The sequence below is a fragment of the Triticum urartu genome, chromosome 1, assembly GCF_003073215.2.
Source record: "Triticum urartu cultivar G1812 chromosome 1, Tu2.1, whole genome shotgun sequence".
Lineage (NCBI taxonomy): Eukaryota > Viridiplantae > Streptophyta > Magnoliopsida > Poales > Poaceae > Triticum > Triticum urartu.
In genome coordinates this window covers 449,065,279-449,084,523 of record NC_053022.1, presented here as the reverse complement: position 1 = coordinate 449,084,523, position 19,245 = coordinate 449,065,279, and the positions used below count along the sequence as shown (strand labels likewise).

The following is a 19,245-nucleotide window of genomic DNA, read 5'->3' as shown; positions in this document are numbered from 1 at the left end:
TTTCGTGATTTGAATGCAAGCAACTTTCTCAAGAGAAAAACATAATGCAAAACGCATTATAACATATTCAATTATGTGAATAGCTTGGTTTTGTATTGAGTTCTGACAACGTTCTTTAGTACTACCTCCGTATCAAAATATAAGACGTGTTTTTGACAATGTCATAGTGTCAAGAAAGGTCTTATATTTTGACACAAAGGGAGTAGTGACTTGTATGTGTGTAGATTCGTCGAACAACATGCCTTGTCCTTGGACACATGAATGAACAATGAACGCAACACTAATGATGCCATAATGTACATACCTGAACATGAACCGTATGCAATATACAGAGTCCCCACGTTTCAAAACAAATATACAGAGTTCAGACGTCTAACTGTCAAAGGCTCAAAGCATGTCCGTGTGACAGCATATAGTAGTACTATCTAACAGGGGATGAAGATGCGACTAGATGCCATTTGATAAACAGACTAACGGCGGATAAAAACTTTGCACAGGGGAAACTACTAGTAGTACTTAGGTTCACAGGTTGCTGGCAGCTACATTTCAGAACCTCATGTTCCGACCTTCACGCCTTCCAGTTCCATACTCCATGGAAGAAACCTTCACACCGTGTGTGCCTGGAAATCAAAATTGGGTTATATTTTGCCACAATGTGCTCACAAATAAACAAATGGAGCAAATAAGTAATGCTCGACTACGACTTGGTTCTTGTGGTTATACCCCCAATAACAGAAGAGTGTTTAAATCAATCTGCACAAAATACCTCTTATAACCAACAAGCACCAGCAATCAGGTATGAAATGTACCATGATGGGTATAAATAACATGGGTATTTTCGGAAATTTCACCATGCGGTTAGGGAAATGCCAATAATTTAGGAAGGAAAACATCACACGTGTCAAAGCATGCTGTGAATGATGTTGACTTTTTTTTTACTTTGGGCACTATTTCTTGTAATTTTGTGTTCGTGCAGATTTAAGTACTTCTAATGACAAGTCCAGTGACATATTTCACATGTCCTATCTAGATAGTTTCAAACATATAGATGGGCAACTTTAAGTACGTTTGGTGACGTGAATCATAACATTATACTCCCTCCGTCCCATAATATAAGAACGTTTTTGACACTAGTGTGGTGTCAAAAACGTTCTTATATTATGGGACAGAGGGAGTACGTATGAATTATTTACTGGCTTCCAACACATTTCAGAATATCAATATTTTGAAAATCTACTGTGAAGGATAATAGAAAGCCATGAGAGTGGATGGTCTGATCAAACCAAATCCAAAAAATCTGAAATTTTGAGACATCAAACCTTATCAAATGTTCGAGCATCTTGCAAATTTTCAGCCAAAAATAACACCGAGGAGCTCTCACCGAAAAAAACAAAATCAATGTTCAAAGTTTTGTGCACTTTTTAAGCATTGATATTGTTTTTTTCTTTGTGAGAGCTCCTCGGATGTTATTTTTGGCTGAAATTTTGCAAGAATCTTGAGCATTTGATATGGTTTGATGTCTCAAATTTTTCCGATTTTTTTTATTTGGTTTGATCACGTTTTTTCAGTTTTTTGCAAACTCAGGTGTAGTACACCCGAGAGTAGTGGCTACTTTCCGGAACGCCATGGCACCAGCATCTTGAAAATAGGGGCAGCCTGGTGCACGTAGCTCCCGCTTTCGCAGGGTCCGGGGAAGGGTCCGACCACTTTGGGTCTTTTGTACGCAGTCTTTCCCTGCATTTCTGCAACAAGCTGTTTCCATGACTTGAACCCGTTACCTCATGGTCACAAGGCAACAGCTTTACCGCTGCGCCAAGGCTCCCCTTCCAGCATCTTGAAAATAGGTTACTCAAAAAATGGATAAATTATGTCATCACTGCGAGTTGCAAATGATTTCATGGGGAAGGCCTGGTACTGGTGTATGATTGACTATACTTTCTTCAAACCGAGAACAGAAAAATGAGGGTCTGTAGGTGGTGGTGGATTGCAAATGCTTAGATCTTTCATATTCATAGTATGTGAATAATACACTTGCGACAGGAAACTAATTTGGATTGGAATGTTTGTCAAATAAAAAAGCTTCTGCAGTAGCAAGACAACAAGATAAGTCCTTATTTATTTCTTACTCCTAGGGAAGTTAATCATCAAGCATTAAGACATATTAGCCCATGAATATATAAACTACTCCTTGACATTTTGGTGATGACTGGAAAAGGCATTGTGATGAGTTGAACATGAGAAGGAGTGATCAAACAGACCTGAGAAGAGGATGAGTCAACAGAAAGTCCAGTATTCTCGTTGCTGTGCATCTTCGGTGCCATGTCGGTTTGAAGAGACAGCTTGAGGATAGCTGGGAAATTTTACTTTTATAAGCAGAAATCATCTTTCTTAATAGGTTGAACTAATTAATTACCAAATCATGAAGCATTTGATAAATGTGAATAGACAGATGTGATAATTTGATCTTTCCAGAGATCTCTTGCTGGATTATTTTCATTTTATCTGGCCCAATCCAGGTGTTGCTGAACAGGACATGTTTTCCAGCATTAAAGAAGTTATTCAGATCATGTGGCAAGGCAAATCATCAGCATTGAAATACTTTCAGAACTAGATAGTACTCCCTCCGATCCAAAATAACTGTCGCAATTTTGAATTAGTTTTGAACTGGGGTTAGTTGAAAACTGTGACACTCTTTATGGATCGGAGGTAGTACTTGATAACATTCAACACTATCACCTTAGATGTTAAGAAAGCTAGTGAGACCAAGAATACCTTGCCCAGTGCTAGCATCAGAAGCAACGGAAGACTCAGACTGGAAGTCACCGGCATGACGGAACTCGACAACTGCCTTGAAATTTTGCCACGGCTTCACCCATACCTTTGCCTTGTACATACTTTTCTTTCCAGAATCCACTACCTCCACCATCAGGTCATGCAAGGTCCCAGCAACCACTTGCCTTTTTGCATTCACAACTCGTGTGAACTCCAATGCAGAACCCTACACAGCAAGATTAACATCAGAGGAAATCTAACATGTTTTCATGAAGACTGCACAACATTATCAGAGGAACTTAAGCATTACTCCCTCTCAGAGGGAGTATATATTTCTTATATTTCTTTACAGAGGGAGTATATATCAGAGGAACTCGTGTGAACTAAGTGACTAAACGATCTTATATTTCTTTACAGAGGGAGTATATATTTTGACGAAGAACGCACCCTATCAGAGAATATAAGCAAACATTAAAAAAAATCCCATATAATGACAAAATCTGGAAATATTCAAGTTCCCATAGTACCGTGGGAGTATCTCATGATGATCCAAAAAACGTATCAGGGTGCAACTCAATCCATGATCAGTCATCAGATATATTCCTAAGCTAATAAAGTGCACGCGAAACTGCAATCATCGGAACATGAAAGACGCAGCGATGGATGCTAGCTGTTTAAAACGTATGCATAGTATAAAAAAAAGTGGTTTCTAAAAGTTGCTTATGTTTCCACTGGAGTCTGAAGCCAACAAACTCTGCAATTTAGCAATCAGGTCTCAAAACATGCTGTTGGGCGCTTAAAACGCAGAATAAATAGTAGAATTGGTACATCCGCACACGTTTAAAGTCAACGAAATTCTGAAATCAACAAGTAGATCCCTAACTTGCATGCTATCTTGCATCATTATGTACCTGCACAGATCGGACCTACGCCAAGCCTTGCTTCTCCGACTCCTGGACCTAACTGTAACACGCCGTAGGGCGACACAGCTTACTCCGACGACGCGATTCACATCGACCGAATAATTCGTTCCAAAAAAAAAACGCGGCGCACCTGCTTCCTGTTGTGCTCGGCGACGGCGAAGCGCGCGGCGTCCTCGGCCTCGGCCCGCTCGCGGACGGCGGCGAGCATGCCCCGCACGAGGCCGCTCTCGTCGCCGCCGAGGTGGAACCCGGCGGCCCCGGGGACGGCCGGGGCGGCGAGGAGGACGGCGAGGGAGAGGGCGAGGAGCGCGGCGCCGACGGGGCAGCCGCAGCGGCGGGCCATCGTCGCTCCTCCCGAGCCTTCGATTGGTCGGCGAGTTTGGCGTCGGCGTGTGGTGGCTGGCTGTCTGTCTGCCTGCTTGCGTCGCGTTGCTTCTCGGGTCGGGGGGAGGGGAAAGCGAGAGTGGGGGCAGGTTCGGTTGGCGCGGGGGAGACAGCGACGGGTCTAGGCATCCCGGCCGTCCACGGCCTGGATCGGGCGGCGGATGGGAACGATACGGACGCGACTTGCCCGGCACATCTCGTGTTTGGTTCACGCGGAGTATTTTTAGTGCAAGCTAACGTCTTCTAGTCGATTGCGACGCGCTTGTGGTGAGATGGTGGTTTTATTAATGTTGAAATTTCATGATTTTGGTCGTCTTTTTATTAGTTTTGATTGAAAGAGTGCATTTTCTCCCTAAAAACAAGTGTTGTCTCCGTGGGTTTGATGAAGGTTTTGCCTAGTCACTTCATCACATAGATAAAAGAAAATGAACCCATCCAGTTGAAGACTTCGGTGGCCATGGAACGCCTGCTCCTCCCCGCACTCTCTCCGGCCGCTCCTAATCAGCATGATCGAGACATTGCAGGATATCCTCCGTGAATGATTCAAATGACAACAAGCTGACACATGCATGTGATATTGATTTTTTTTTTAATATTGTACAAAGGCAGACGCTCACATAGACGCACCCGTATGACATCCATTCTTGATATTAATCACACTGTCTTCTTAATGTCGCCAATGTCCCCCCCCCCCCCCCCCCCAAGCAGAAGTACACCACGAAAGTAGACACATTTTGCTCACTCAAATAAATCCCCTCTTTGAATTCATCCCCCAGCATCCTCAAATCCCGAGAAAGGACGGTAGGCTACACCGGCTTAGAACTTAGAACTCTTTGTTGTCAACACCGTGTCGTCGAGGAAGAGGCCATGGTTCGAGAAGATGCAGGCCGACATGCTCAAGTTCGACGACGAGTGATCTATGGCTGCGACCGCCATCCCTTTTTTGTATGCTGGCAAGTGTGATGGCATGACCATGGCCGAGATGGTGTGGTCGAATTTCCCGCCCCTTTTGTGTGTTGGCATGTGTGCCGACCAATGGCAAATGCGTCAGCATGAACTGTGTGGTGGGTTTTTTGAAGGCTGGCATTGTATGCCGACCGCTGGCATAATGCCGGCATGAACTTTGGACGACCGCATGGCCGTTGGCATGATCTATGGCCGCGTGCCTTTTAAAATTTGTGCGCGGACATGAAATGAGTCACCAGCGTCGGGTGCACGACCGACCCCCAAAAAAAAACAGGACAGGCCTACCCAAACAGATAAAAAATGGACAAAATCATCGTCCGTTTGGGTCAACGCGTTGGAGTTGCTCTTGACTCCTCTTTCTCAATGTCCGGAGCGGCTTCACTTCACACACGCCCCACGTCATGCCTATATTCACATATTTTACACGCATGGTCGTTGCCCATTGAAAGGGCATGTAGCCCCAAGTGTGGTTTTGGTAATTAAATGACAATCTCTATGGACTAATGTTTCTCAATGAGATATATTTGAAGGTTTTGTCCATAGATGGTGCCTCAAGGATATTGAATGGAATCAAGGATGAAGTCCATATATATGAAGATATGTTTGCTATATGCTTTGGAGTTAAATGACAATTCCTATGGAGCATCAAGTGCATTGAATCTTATATGAAGATATGTTCCATAGTGATGCTTGAAGTGCGTTGGGTTGTTTTGTGAAGTCTTCCATCAAAGCATCTGAAGAAGTCCTCATGGTATCCTTCTTTGGATACCCCTTGCACACGGGCTTGTACCATGTGCATGGGGTCGAGTGTCAACTCTCTGGATACCCCGTGATCACGAGGCCTAGGTGTTGGCTCTCGAGATCGCATACCCAGTGAGGTTTCAAGTTGGTCTTCGAGTACTTCTATTGAATCCATCAAGATTGATTTCTATGCCTAATCTAATTATGTTCATGGTGGAGTTCATTGGAGGATCTCTAAGACTGACATATTTGGGCTTTTAAGGATCAAGGGCTTGAGAGAATAATCAAAGAGAAGAATTCAAGTTATGGTTTCAAGACAAGATCATGGTGAGCTTATGTGTTGGGTTTAGGTTGATCAAGTCTTGAAGCAAGCAACTAGAGTGAAGAATTCATTGTGCCTCTCAAGATATTATGATGGAGGACTTTTAAGGATCAAGGGTTTGAGAGAATAATCAAAGAGAAGAATTCAAGTTATGATTCAAGACAAGATCATGGTGATCTCACGTGTTGGGTTTCAGTTGATCAAGTCTTAAAGCAAGCAACTAGAGTGAACAATTCATTATGCCTCTCAAGAGATTGTGATGGGGTTTTTTAGAAGGGAAAGTGGTGATCAAGATGATATTCATAGTGGAAGTTATGGTCATGAAAGAGTCTTTGGTGATATTGTCTTGAAGCAATGAAGGGAAATGAAGAGTTTATTGTGGTTTTCAAGAAACCAAGATGGAGCTTGGAGTAAAGATGTTGGTTGACCAAGATGAAGCTCGAATATTATATCTAGATGGTCAACTCTCAAAGCGCAAACATTGTACCACGTGGGATCAAGTGATCTAGTGGTATGGTAAGTAATTGTGAATTGTGCTTTTTTACCTAACCCATGCTATGTGTTTGTTATGTCTATGTGGGTTAGGTGTTTCTCATGGGCTTGCATCAAAAGGAAATATCTCAAGTAGCCTATGTGTGGACGACATCAAGTAGTGATGGTCATCGAGTTCGAGGAGTCCAAGTACAAGATGAGAAGCCGGAGGTTATATGCTTTGAAGCTTGCGGTCCACATCATGATAATGCTCATGTGAAGATGGGCTTAATTTAAGGCTTCCCTCATTGCAATATGAGAAAGCAATTCAAGAATCTTCACCAAGTGGTTGTGGACAAGAAAGGGATTCCAACTTGAGACAAGCATTGGAGTCATCACCAAGCTCAAGTTGAATATGCAAGGCAAAGGTATACCTTAGCTAGGTTTTCCTAGTTTTGTCGGTCTCATGGTGCTTGGAGGGAGACCGAATTATAGGTTTGATAGCCGTACTATCAAGAGGGACTCTCGGGCATAGCTTGATCATGTCGCATGTAGAGAGCTCAAACCTTTTGCATTACTTGCATCATTATTTTGAAGGAAATATGCCCTAGAGGCAATAATAAAGTTATTATTTATTTCCTTATACCATGATAAATGTTTATTATTCATGCTAGAATTGTATTAACCGGAAACATAATACATGTGTGAATACATAGACAAACAGAGTGTCACTAGTATGCCTCTACTTGACTAGCTCGTTAATCAAAGATGGTTATGTTTCCTAACCATGGACAAAGAGTTTTTATTTGATTAACGGGATCACATCATTAGTTGAATGATCTGATTGACATGACCCATTCCATTAGCTTAGCACCCGATCATTTAGTATGTTGCTATTGCTTTCTTCATGACTTATACATGTTCCTATGACTATGAGATTATGCAACTCCCGTTTACCAAAGGAACACTTTGTGTGCCACCAAATATCACTGTCACAACGTAACTGGGTGATTATAAAGGAGATCTACAGGTGTCTCCAAAGGTACATGTTGGGTTGGCGTATTTCGAGATTAGGATTTGTCACTCCGATTGTCGGAGAGGTATCTCTGGGCCCTCTCGGTAATGCACATCACTTAAGCCTTGCAAGCATTGCGACTAATGAGTTAGTTGCGGGATGATGTATTACAGAACGAGTAAAGAGACTTGCCGGTAACGAGATTGAACTAGGTATAGGATACCGACGATCGAATCTCGGGCAAGTAACATACCGATGACAAAGGGAACAACGTATGTTGTTATGCGGTCTGACCGATAAAAGATCTTCGTAGAATATGTAGGAGCCAATATGAGCATCCAGGTTCCGCTATTGGTTATTGACCGGAGACGTGTCTCGGTCATGTCTACATTGTTCTCGAACCCGTAGGGTCCGCACGCTTAAGGTTACAATGACAGTTATATTATGAGTTTATGCATTTTGATGTACCGAAGGTTGTTCGGAGTCCCGGATGTGATCACGGACATGACGAGGAGTCTCGAAATGGTCGAGACATAAAGATTGATATATTGGAAGCCTATGTTTGGATATCGGAAGTGTTCCGGGTGAAATCGGGATTTTACCGGAGTACCGGGAGGTTACCGGAACCCCCCGGGAGCTATATGGGCCTTAATGGGCCTTAGTGGAAGAAGAGGAGAGGCAGCCAGGGCTGGGCCGCGCGCCCCTCCCCCCTAGTCCGAATAGGACAAGGAGAGAGGGGGCCGGCGCCCCCCTCCTTCTCTCTCTCTTTTCCCACCCCACGAATCCTATTCCAACTAGGAAAAGGGGGGAGTCCTACTCCCAGAGGGAGTAGGACTCCTCCTGGCGCGCCACACCTTGGCCGGCCGGCCCCCCTCCCTTGAACCTTTATATACGGAGGCAGGGGCACCCCTAGAGACACAAGTTGATCCACGTGATCATATTCTTAGCCGTGTGCGGTGCCCCCTTCCACCATAGTCCTCGATAATATTGTAGCGGTGCTTAGGCGAAGCCCTGCGACAGTAGTACATCAAGATCGTCACCACGCCGTCGTGCTGACGGAACTCTTCCCCGACACTTTGCTGGATCGGAGTCCGGGGATCGTCATCGAGCTGAACGTGTGCTAGAACTCGGAGGTGCCGTAGTTTCGGTGCTTGATCGGTCGGGCCGTGGAGACATACGACTACATCAACCAAACGCTTCCGTTGTCGATCTACAAGGGTACGTAGATCATACTCTCCCCTCTCGTTGCTATGCATCACCATGATCTTGCGTGAGCACAGGAATTTTTTTTGAAATTACTACAAAACCAAACAGTGGCATCCGAGCCTAGGTTTTATATGTTGATGTTATATGCACGAGTAGAACACAAGTGAATTGTGGGCGATATAAGTCATACTGCTTACCAGCATGTCATACTTTGGTTCGGCGGTATTGTTGGATGAAGCGGCCCGGACCGACATTACGCGTACGCTTACGCGAGACCGGTTCTCCCGACGTGCTTTGCACATAGGTGGCTTGCGGGTGACAGTTTCTCCAACTTTAGTTGAACCAAGTGTGGCTACGCCCGGTCCTTGCGAAGGTTAAAACAGCACCAACTTGACAAACTATCGTTGTGGTTTTGATGCGTAGGTAAGATTGGTTCTTGCTTAAGCCCGTAGCAGCCACGTAAAACTTGCAACAACAAAGTAAAGGACGTCTAACTTGTTTTTGCAGGGCATGTTGTGATGTGATATGGTCAGGACATGATGCTAAATTTTATTGTATGAGATGATCATGTTTTGTAACCGAGTTATCGGCAACTGGCAGGAGCCATATGGTTGTCGCTTTATTGTATGCAATGCAATCGCGCTGTAATGCTTTACTTTATCACTAAGCGGTAGCGATAGTCGTGGAAGCATAAGATTGGCGAGACGACAACGATGCTACGGTGGAGATCAAGGTGTCGCGCCGGTGACGATGGTGATCATGACTGTGCTTCGGAGATGGAGATCACAAGCACAAGATGATGATGGCCATATCATATCACTTATATTGATTGCATGTGATGTTTATCTTTTATGCATCTTATCTTGCTTTGATTGACGGTAGCATTATAAGATGATCTCTCACTAATTATCAAGAAGTGTTCTCCCTGAGTATGCACCGTTGCGAAAGTTCTTCGTGCTGAGACACCACGTGATGATCGGGTGTGATAGGCTCTACGTTCAAATACAACGGGTACAAAACAGTTGCACACGCGGAATACTCAGGTTATACTTGACGAGCCAAGCATATACAGATATGGCCTCGGAACACGGAGACCGAAAGGTCGAGCGTGAATCATATAGTAGATATGATCAACATAGTGATGTTCACCAATGAAACTACTCCATCTCACGTGATGATCGGACATGGTTTAGTTGATTTGGATCACGTAATCACTTAGAGGATTAGAGGGATGTCTATCTAAGTGGGAGTTCTTTAAGTAATATGATTAATTGAACTTTAATTTATCATGAACTTAGTCCTGGTAGTATTAGCATATCTATGTTGTAGATCAATAGCTCGCGTTGTTGCTTCCCTGTGTTTATTTTGATATGTTCCTAGAGAAAATTGTGTTGAAAGATATTAGTAGCAATGATGCGGATTGGATCCGTGATCTGAGGTTTATCCTCATTGCTGCACAGAAGAATTATGTCCTTGATGCACCGCTAGGTGACAGACCTATTGCAGGAGCAGATGAAGACGTTATGAACGTTTAGCTAGCTCAATATGATGACTACTTGATAGTTTAGTGCACCATGCTTAATGGCTTAGAATCGGGACTTCAAAGACGTTTTGAACGTCATGGACCATATGAGATGTTCCAGGAGTTGAAGTTAATATTTCAAGCAAATACCCGAATTGAGAGATATGAAGTCTCCAACAAGTTCTATAGCTAAAATATGGAGGAGAATCGCTCAACTAGTGAGCATGTGCTCAGATTGTCTGGGTACTACAATCGCTTGAATCAAGTGGGAGTTAATCTTCCAGATAAGATAGTGATTGACAGAATTCTCTAGTCACCATCACCAAGTTAGTAGAACTTCGTGATGAACTATGATATGCAAGGGATAACAAAAACGATTCCCAAGCTCTTCGTACTGCGAAAATTGACGAAGGTAGAAATCGAGAAAAACATCAAGTGTTGATGGTAGACAAGACCACTAGTTTCAAGAAAAGGGTAGAGGGAAGAAGGGGAACTTCAAGAAGAACAGCAAGCAAGTTGCTGCTCAAGTGAAGAAGCCCAAGTCTAGTCCTAAGCCTGAGACTAAGTGTTTCTACTGCAAAGGGATTGGTCACTGGAAGCGGAACTACCCCAAGTTATTGGCAGATAAGAAGGATGGCAAAGTGAACATAAGTATATTTGATATACATGTTATTGATGTGTACTTTACTAGTGTTTATAGCAACCCCTCAGTATTTGATACTAGTTCAGTTGCTAAGATTAGTAACTCGTAACGGGAGTTGCAGAATAAACAGAGACTAGTTAAGGGTGAAGTGACGATGTGTGTTGGAAGTGGTTCCAAGATTGATATGATCATCATCGCACACTCCCTATACTTTTGGGATTAGTGTTGAACCTGAATAAGTGTTATTTGGTGTTTGCGTTGAGCATGAATATGATTAGATCATGTTTATTGTAATACGGTTATTCATTTAAGTAAGAGAATAAATTGTTGTTCTGTTTACATGAATAAAACCTTATATGGTTACACACCCAATGAAAATAGTTCGTTGGATCTCGATCGTAGTGATACACATCATAATATTGAAACCAAAAGATGCAAAGTTAATAATGATAGTGCAACTTATTTGTGGCACTGCCGTTTAGGTCATATTGGTGTAAAGCACATGAAGAAACTCCATGCTGATGGGTTTTGGAATCACTTGATTATGAATCACTTGATGCTTGCGAACCATGCCTCATGGGCAAGATGACTAAAACGCCGTTCTCCGGAACTATGGAACGAGCAACTGACTTATTGGAAATAAATACATACTGATGTATGCGATCCGATGAGTGTTAAGGCTCGCGGAGGGTATCATTATTTTCTGACCTTCACAGATGATTTGAGCAGATATGGGTATATCTACTTGATGAAACATAAGTCTGAAACATTTGAAAAGTTCAAAGAATTTCAGAGTGAAGTGGAAAATCATCGTGACAAGAAAATAAGGTTTCTACGATCTGATCACGGAGACAAATATTTGAGTTACGAGTTTGGTCTTCAATTAAAACAATGTGGAATAGTTTCACAAATTCATGCCACCTGGAACACCACAGCATAATGGTGTGTCCGAACGTCATAAATGTACTTTAATGGATATAGTACAATCTATGATGTTTCTTACCGATTTATCACTATCGTTTTGGGGTTATGCATTAGAGACAGCTGCATTCACGTTAAATAGGGCACCATCTAAATCCGTTGAGACGACACTATATGAACTGTGGTTTAGCAAGAAACCAAAGTTGTCGTTTCTGAAAGTTTGGGGCTGCGATGCTTATGTGAAAAAGCTTCAACCTGATAAGCTCGAACCCAAATCGGAGAAATGTGTCTTCATAGGATATCCAAAGGAAACTACTGGATACACCTTCTATCACAGATCCGAAGGCAAGACTTTTGTTGCTAAATTCGGAAACTTTCTGGAGAAGGAGTTTCTCTCGAAAGAAGTGAGTGGGAGGAAAGTAGAACTTGACGAGGTAAGTGTACCTACTCCCTTATTGGAAAGTAGTACATCACAGAAACCAGTTTCTGTGACACCTACACCAATTAGTGAGGAAGCTAATGATATTGATCATGAAACTTTAGATCAAGTTACTACCGAATCTCGTAGGTAAACCAGAGTGAGATCCGCACCAGAGTGGTACGGTAATCCTGTTCTGGAAGTCATGTTACTAGACCATGACGAACTTGCGAACTATGAGGAAGCGATGATGAGCCCAGATTCCGCGAAATGGTTTGAGGCCATGAAATCTGAGATGGGATCCATGTATGAGAACAAAGTATGGACTTTGGTTGACTTGCCCGATGATCGGCAAGCAATTGAGAATAAATGGATCTTCAAGAAGAAGACTGACGCTGACGGTAATATTACTGTCTACAAAGCTCGACTTGTCGCAAAAGGTTTTCGACAAGTTCAAGGGGTTGACTACGATGAGACCTTCTCACCCGTAGCGATGCTTAAGTCTGTCCGAATCATGTTAGCAATTCTCGCATTTTATGATTATGAAATTTGGCAAATGGATGTCAAAACTGCATTCCTGAATGGATTTCTGGAAGAAGAGTTGTATATGATGCAGCCGGAAGGTTTTGTCGATCCAAAAGGAGCTAAAAAAGTGTGCAAGCTCCGGCGATCCATTTATGGACTGGTGCAAGCCTCTCGGAGTTGGAATAAACGCTTTGATAGTATGATCAAAGCATATAGTTTTATACAGACTTGCGGTGAAGCCTGTATTTACAAGAAAGTGAGTGGAAGCACTACATCATTTCTGATAAGTATATGTGAATGACATATTGTTGATCGAAAATAATGTAGAATTATTCTGCAAAGCATAAAGGAGTGTTTGAAAGGAGTTTTTTCAAAGAAAGACCTCGGTGAAGCTACTTACATATTGAGCATCAAGATCTATAGAGATAGATCAAGACGCTTGATAAGTTTTTTCAATGAGTACATACCTTGACAAGATTTTGAAGTAGTTCAAAATGGAACAGTCAAAGAAAGAGTTCTTGCCTGTGTTACAAGGTGTGAAATTGAGTAAGACTCAAAGCCCGACCACGGCAGAAGATAGAAAGAGAATGAAAGTCATTCCCTATGCCTCAGCCATAGGTTCTATAAAGTATGCCATGCTATGTAACAGATCTATTGTATACCCTACACTGTGTTTAGCAAGGGAGTACAATAGTGATCTAGGAGTAGATCACTGGACAGCGGTCAAAATTATCCTTAGTGGAATAAGGGTATGTTTCTCGATTATGGAGGTGACAAAAAGGTTCGTCGTAAAGAGTTACGTCGATGCAAGTTTTGACACTAATCCAGATGACTCTAAGTCTCAATCTGGATACATATTGAAAGTGGGAGCAATTAGCTAGAGTAGCTCTGTGCAGAGCATTGTTTGACATAGAAATTTGCAAAATACATACGGATCTGAATGTGGCAGACCCATTGACTAAACTTCTCTCACAAGCAAAACATGATCACATCTTAGTACTCTTTGGGTGTTAATCACATAGAGATGTGAACTAGATTATTGACTCTAGTAAACCCTTTGAGTGTTGGTCACATGATGATGTGAACTATGGGTGTTAATCACATGATGATGTGAACTATTGATGTTAAATCACATGGCGATGTGATCTAGATTATTGACTCTAGTGCAAGTGGGAGACTGAAGGAAATATGCCCTAGAGGCAGTAATAAAGTTATTATTTATTTCCTTATACCATGATAAATGTTTATTATTCATGCTAGAATTGTATTAACCGGAAACATAATACATGTGTGAATACATAGACAAACAGAGTGTCACTAGTATGCCTCTACTTTGACTAGCTCGTTAATCAAAGATGGTTATGTTTCCTAACCATGGACAAAGAGTTGTTATTTGATTAACGGATCACATCATTAGTTGAATGATCTGATTGACATGACCCATTCCATTAGCTTAGCACCCGATCGTTTAGTATGTTGCTATTGCTTTCTTCATGACTTATACATGTTCCTATGACTATGAGATTATGCAACTCCCGTTTGCCAGAGGAACACTTTGTGTGCTACCAAACGTCACAACGTAACTAGGTGATTATAAAGGAGATCTACAGGTGTCTCCAAAGGTACATGTTGGGTTGGCGTATTTCGAGATTAGGATTTGTCACTCCGATTGTCGGAGAGGTATCTCTGGGCCCTCTCGGTAATGCACATCACTTAAGCCTTGCAAGCATTGCGACTAATGAGTTAGTTGCGAGATGATGTATTACAGAACGAGTAAAGAGACTTGCCGGTAACGAGATTGAACTAGGTATAGGATACCGACGATCGAATCTCGGGCAAGTAACATACCGATGACAAAGGGAACAACGTATGTTGTTATGCGGTCTGACCGATAAAAGATCTTCGTAGAATATGTAGGAGCCAATATGAGCATCCAGGTTCCGCTATTGGTTATTGACCGGAGACGTGTCTCGGTCATGTCTACATTGTTCTCGAACCCGTAGGGTCCGCACGCTTAAGGTTACAATGACAGTTATATTATGAGTTTATGCATTTTGATGTACCGAAGGTTGTTCGGAGTCCCGGATGTGATCACGGACATGACGAGGAGTCTCGAAATGGTCGAGACATAAAGATTGATATATTGGAAGCCTGTGTTTGGATATCGGAAGTGTTCCGGGTGAAATCGGGATTTTACCGGAGTACCGGGAGGTTACCGGAACCCCCCGGAAGCTATATGGGCCTTAATGGGCCTTAGTGGAAGAAGAGGAGAGGCAGCCAGGGCTGGGCCGCGCGCCCCTCCCCCCTAGTCCGAATAGGACAAGGAGAGAGGGGGCCGGCGCCCCCCTCCTTCTCTCTCTCTTTTCCCACCCCACGAATCCTATTCCAACTAGGAAAAGGGGGGAGTCCTACTCCCAGAGGGAGTAGGACTCCTCCTGGCGCGCCACACCTTGGCCGGCCGGCCCCCCTCCCTTGAACCTTTATATACGGAGGCAGGGGCACCCCTAGAGACACAAGTTGATCCACGTGATCATACTCTTAGCCGTGTGCAGTGCCCCCTTCCACCATAGTCCTCGATAATATTGTAGCGGTGCTTAGGCGAAGCCCTGCGATGGTAGTACATCAAGATCGTCACCACGCCGTCGTGCTGACGGAACTCTTCCCCGACACTTTGCTGGATTGGAGTCCGGGGATCATCATCGAGCTGAACGTGTGCTAGAACTCGGAGGTGCCGTAGTTTCGGTGCTTGATCGGTCGGGCCGTGGAGACATACGACTACATCAACCAAACGCTTCCGTTGTCGATCTACAAGGGTACGTAGATCATACTCTCCCCTCTCGTTGCTATGCATCACCATGATCTTGCGTGAGCACAGGAATTTTTTTTGAAATTACTATGAAACCCGATATATTTCTTGTTGATCTTGGGTGGTTCTCTATGTGAGGACCTTGGGCTTTTCCATAGCTTCAAAATGAGCCCAAGATCATCGAATTCGGAGTCCGTATGCCAAAGTTATCACTGTTTTAGTGGGCTGCTGCAGGCTGTTCTGGGTACCCCGTGGACACAAGGTTTTTGACCCTCGTGGGCACGGGCCCCGTGCACACGGGCTTGTACCGTGCGCACGGGACCCCGTGGGCACGGGGTGTCCAGGAAGTGTCCGTTGGAGCCCCAACGGCTAGTTTTAGAAGTTGGCTATAAAAGAGCCCTTCCTCCCCACCGGTTTGGGGGTTGTTCATTCACATTCTAAACATCATTTTGAGCCTCTTACCACCTCTCCCAAACCCCTATCTCCCCTCTAAGTGAAGGGGGATTTGTGGATGGATCTTGGAGTCATTTGTTGATTTCCTCCATTGCATCCCCTCTCTTCAATCCCCTACTTTCTTGAGTTGCATCTTGTGAGATTGAGAGGGTGAGTTGAGCATTTGTTGCTTGACCTTGCATTGCATTTGTTGCTTTGGTTTGAGCTTCCCGCATCGATTTGTTCGAGTGAGAGCCCGTGAGTTTATTACTCTTGGAGGCTTCGCCTCCTAGACGGTTTGGTGATACATTGAGAAGATTGTGAAGAGGCCTATGTGGCCAAGGTTCCCCCGGAAGCTTCCTTTTATGGTGTGCTCCGGGGAAGGGTGTTGAAGTGGCATAGGTGGTCAAGTTCCTCCGGAAGCTTCCGTGGTTGTGGTGTGCTCCGGAGAAGTTTGTAAAGGTGTGGTGGTCGCCTTCAAGACCAACCCCGAGTGAACCGAGGCTCATCCGTCGGGGGTGACTCGAAAGGGAGAATACGGTGAGTCACTTGGTGACGCCCCGGAGCTTTTTCTTTGGCACCGCTCTAACGGAGATTAGCACTCCCATGAGTGTGAACTTCGGGATAAATCCGCGTCTCCGACTCACTTGTGGTTATCTCATACCCACACCCTTTACTTTCCACAATTCATACTTGCTCATATTGATATATCTTGTGCTAGTTGAATTGCTTAGTACTTCCTACATTTCCTTATCTTGTGATATAGTTTGTGCTTGCTAGTTTCTTTTAGTGCCTATCTTGTTTAGCATAGGTTGTTGGTGCACTTAGTTGAGCCTAGCATATTTAGGATTTGTGCATGAAAAGTATCCGTTAGTTTAATTCTGCATTAGGATAAAGCCAAATCCGTAAAAGTTTTAAAACGCCTATTCACCCCCCCCCCCTCTAGTCGTCATCTAGATCATTTATGTAAGAGCATCTCCCCAGCCGCGCCCCCAACCGCCCCCCAGGCAATTTTTTAGCGCCAATGGCCGAAAATCGGCCGAGTCGCGCCCCCAAGATCTCGTTTAGCGCCGGTTTGGGCGAAATTCAGAGCCGGCGATCCCCCGAACCCAAGCGGCCGGGTGTCGCCTGGGCGCGCCGGCACAAGCGAAAAGCGACGTGGGGCCGCTCTGTCGGCGACTGAAGCCCTTTTCCCGCCGTTTTCTCCCGCTTTCCCCCCTAGACTCCCCTCTCTTCTTCATTCCTCCTGCCAAACGCTCGCCTCCTCCCTACCCTTCCGCCGCCATGCTGCCGAAGAAGTATGTGATGCCGCGCGCCGCGACGGATCCCACTGTCGCCGCTGCCGCCCAGCCGAAACAAAGGAAGCCGAGGGCGCCGCTATCCAAGCCCCCCGGCATGAGCAACGCCGAGTGGAAGGCGGATGTGGAGCGCCGGGAGGCCGTCACCGCCGACAGGCGCAACAGGGCCAAGACGGCCAGGGAAAAAGCGGCGCACGCTGCGGCTGCGGCGGCGGTGGAACAAGCGGAGGCGGCGCATGCGGCGGCTGCGGCGGTGGTGGAACAAGCGGAGGCGGCGCACGCTGCGGCTGCGGCGGCGGTGGAACAAGCGGAGGCGGCGCGCGCGGCGATGATGAATCCACCCGGTGGGCACTCGTACGCGACCTGGAGCCAGCAAAGCGTCGGCTCTCCGGCCGGGTTCTCGTCGTCGCCGGGGTATGCCCATGGGGGCGCCCATGGTGGCTTCAACCCCAACATCACCTTCCCTCATGGGCGCTCTGTCCAACGCACGCCCTCGCCCGCGTTCGCTGGCGTGCAGTACCCGCCGTACACGTACTCGTCGCCGGACTGCGCAGCCTCACCGACGCCACCTCTTCGCCACGTCCTCTACTCGCGGCCGTCCGACGCACCCTCGCCAAAGCCAAAGAGACGTACAAGCCAGACGCACCAACCGCGGGCGCGGCCGACAGGCGCCCGGACAGCAACAAAGGCGCCAAGAAGGCGAAATACGCTGAGTCGATTGCCGCGCGCGTGCAAGAGTCCATAGAACACTGCCTCGCCGACGCCAAGACCAGGGCCGCCCAACAAGAAGAGAAAACTGAGGCGAGGTAGGATGTTTTGATGACGAACATCGCTGTCAAACTCGACTTGCTCCGGACCAATGCCGCCGCGAAACTCAAAGCTCAAGACGCGAAGAAAAGGAACAACGACCTCGCCTTCTTGATGGGCGGCGCTGACATGCTCCAGAGCGGCGACGAGAAGCTCAAGGCGTGGTTCTTGGCGGAGCATGACCTCATTCTGAATCAGATACCGGTGACGCCGACGCCGACGCCGACGCCCAGCCCGGCGGCTGATGACAATGCCTCCGCGACGCCCAGCCCCACTGACGATGCCTCCGCCGCGCCCAGCAACACAGAAGCCGCGCCGACTCCTTTCGGCCCGCGTACGCCGATGACGACGCCGCCGGAGATTGAGCTCGACGTTTGATGTATTCCTTCCGCGTCCTTACTTTTCTATACACCGAACTACTGCGTGTCCTTTTATTTGATCGCCGAACTGTGGCACCGAATAGTCGAACTATTGCGATGATCGCATGTTTGTTGTTTCTTTGAGCGGGAACGATAGAGTTCGAATATGGGACGCCTTGCGAGGCGGCACCTGGGGCCGTGGCTGGGAAGAAACGAACCCCGGGGGCCGATCTAGCGCCGACTCGCCCCCAGGCCGCTCTTTTTCGGCGCCCTGGAGGGCCGAACGGCTGGAGATGCTCTAATACCCCTCCATCACACACACACACACACACACACAAATTATAAGGTATAGAGTTTGTAGGATCATGCTACAATAAAAAAAATGGTAGAAAATATGTAGCTTAAAGGTATCGGCTACGATTAAGAAGATGTAAAAGCCTTTACAATCCGTGTGGGTACAAGGTACAGAGGTGATAACCCCTCCCTCCCCCTAATTTTAAATTACTCATTCTGTTATCAATTCGCTTGAAGTTCTTTGTCTTAGGTAAAATTCCGTTACATCTGATTCAAGTTTATAGATATCATATTAGCATCTACTACTACATATATTTTCATAAAAGGAGATTGAGTTAGGACAAAGCTAAAACTGCATGTACTGCGACAATAAATAAAATGTAATCGCACGGAGTACATTGGGTAAAGCTTCCATGTGCT

At 45.4% G+C, this 19,245-nt stretch overlaps 1 protein-coding gene across 2 annotated transcripts; it reads right to left on the bottom strand.

Moving 5' to 3' along the window:
* Positions 1 to 262: 262 nt before the first annotated feature.
* On the bottom strand, positions 263 to 4,140 carry LOC125517862 (cysteine proteinase inhibitor 3-like). 2 transcript variants are annotated; one of them, XM_048682894.1, is made up of 4 exons: positions 3,826 to 4,135; positions 2,773 to 2,998; positions 2,259 to 2,350; positions 263 to 620 (listed from the first exon to the last, which is right to left on the bottom strand). In XM_048682894.1, the coding sequence occupies exons 1-4, from the start codon at positions 4,036 to 4,038 to the stop codon at positions 606 to 608; spliced, it is 546 nt and encodes a 181-aa protein (XP_048538851.1). In that variant the 5' UTR covers positions 4,039 to 4,135; the 3' UTR covers positions 263 to 605. The 2 variants fall into 2 exon arrangements, with proteins under 2 accessions (XP_048538851.1, XP_048538852.1); XM_048682895.1 differs by lacking the exon at positions 2,259 to 2,350 and having other exon boundaries at positions 3,826 to 4,140.
* Between the last annotated feature and the right edge of the window lie 15,105 nt (positions 4,141 to 19,245).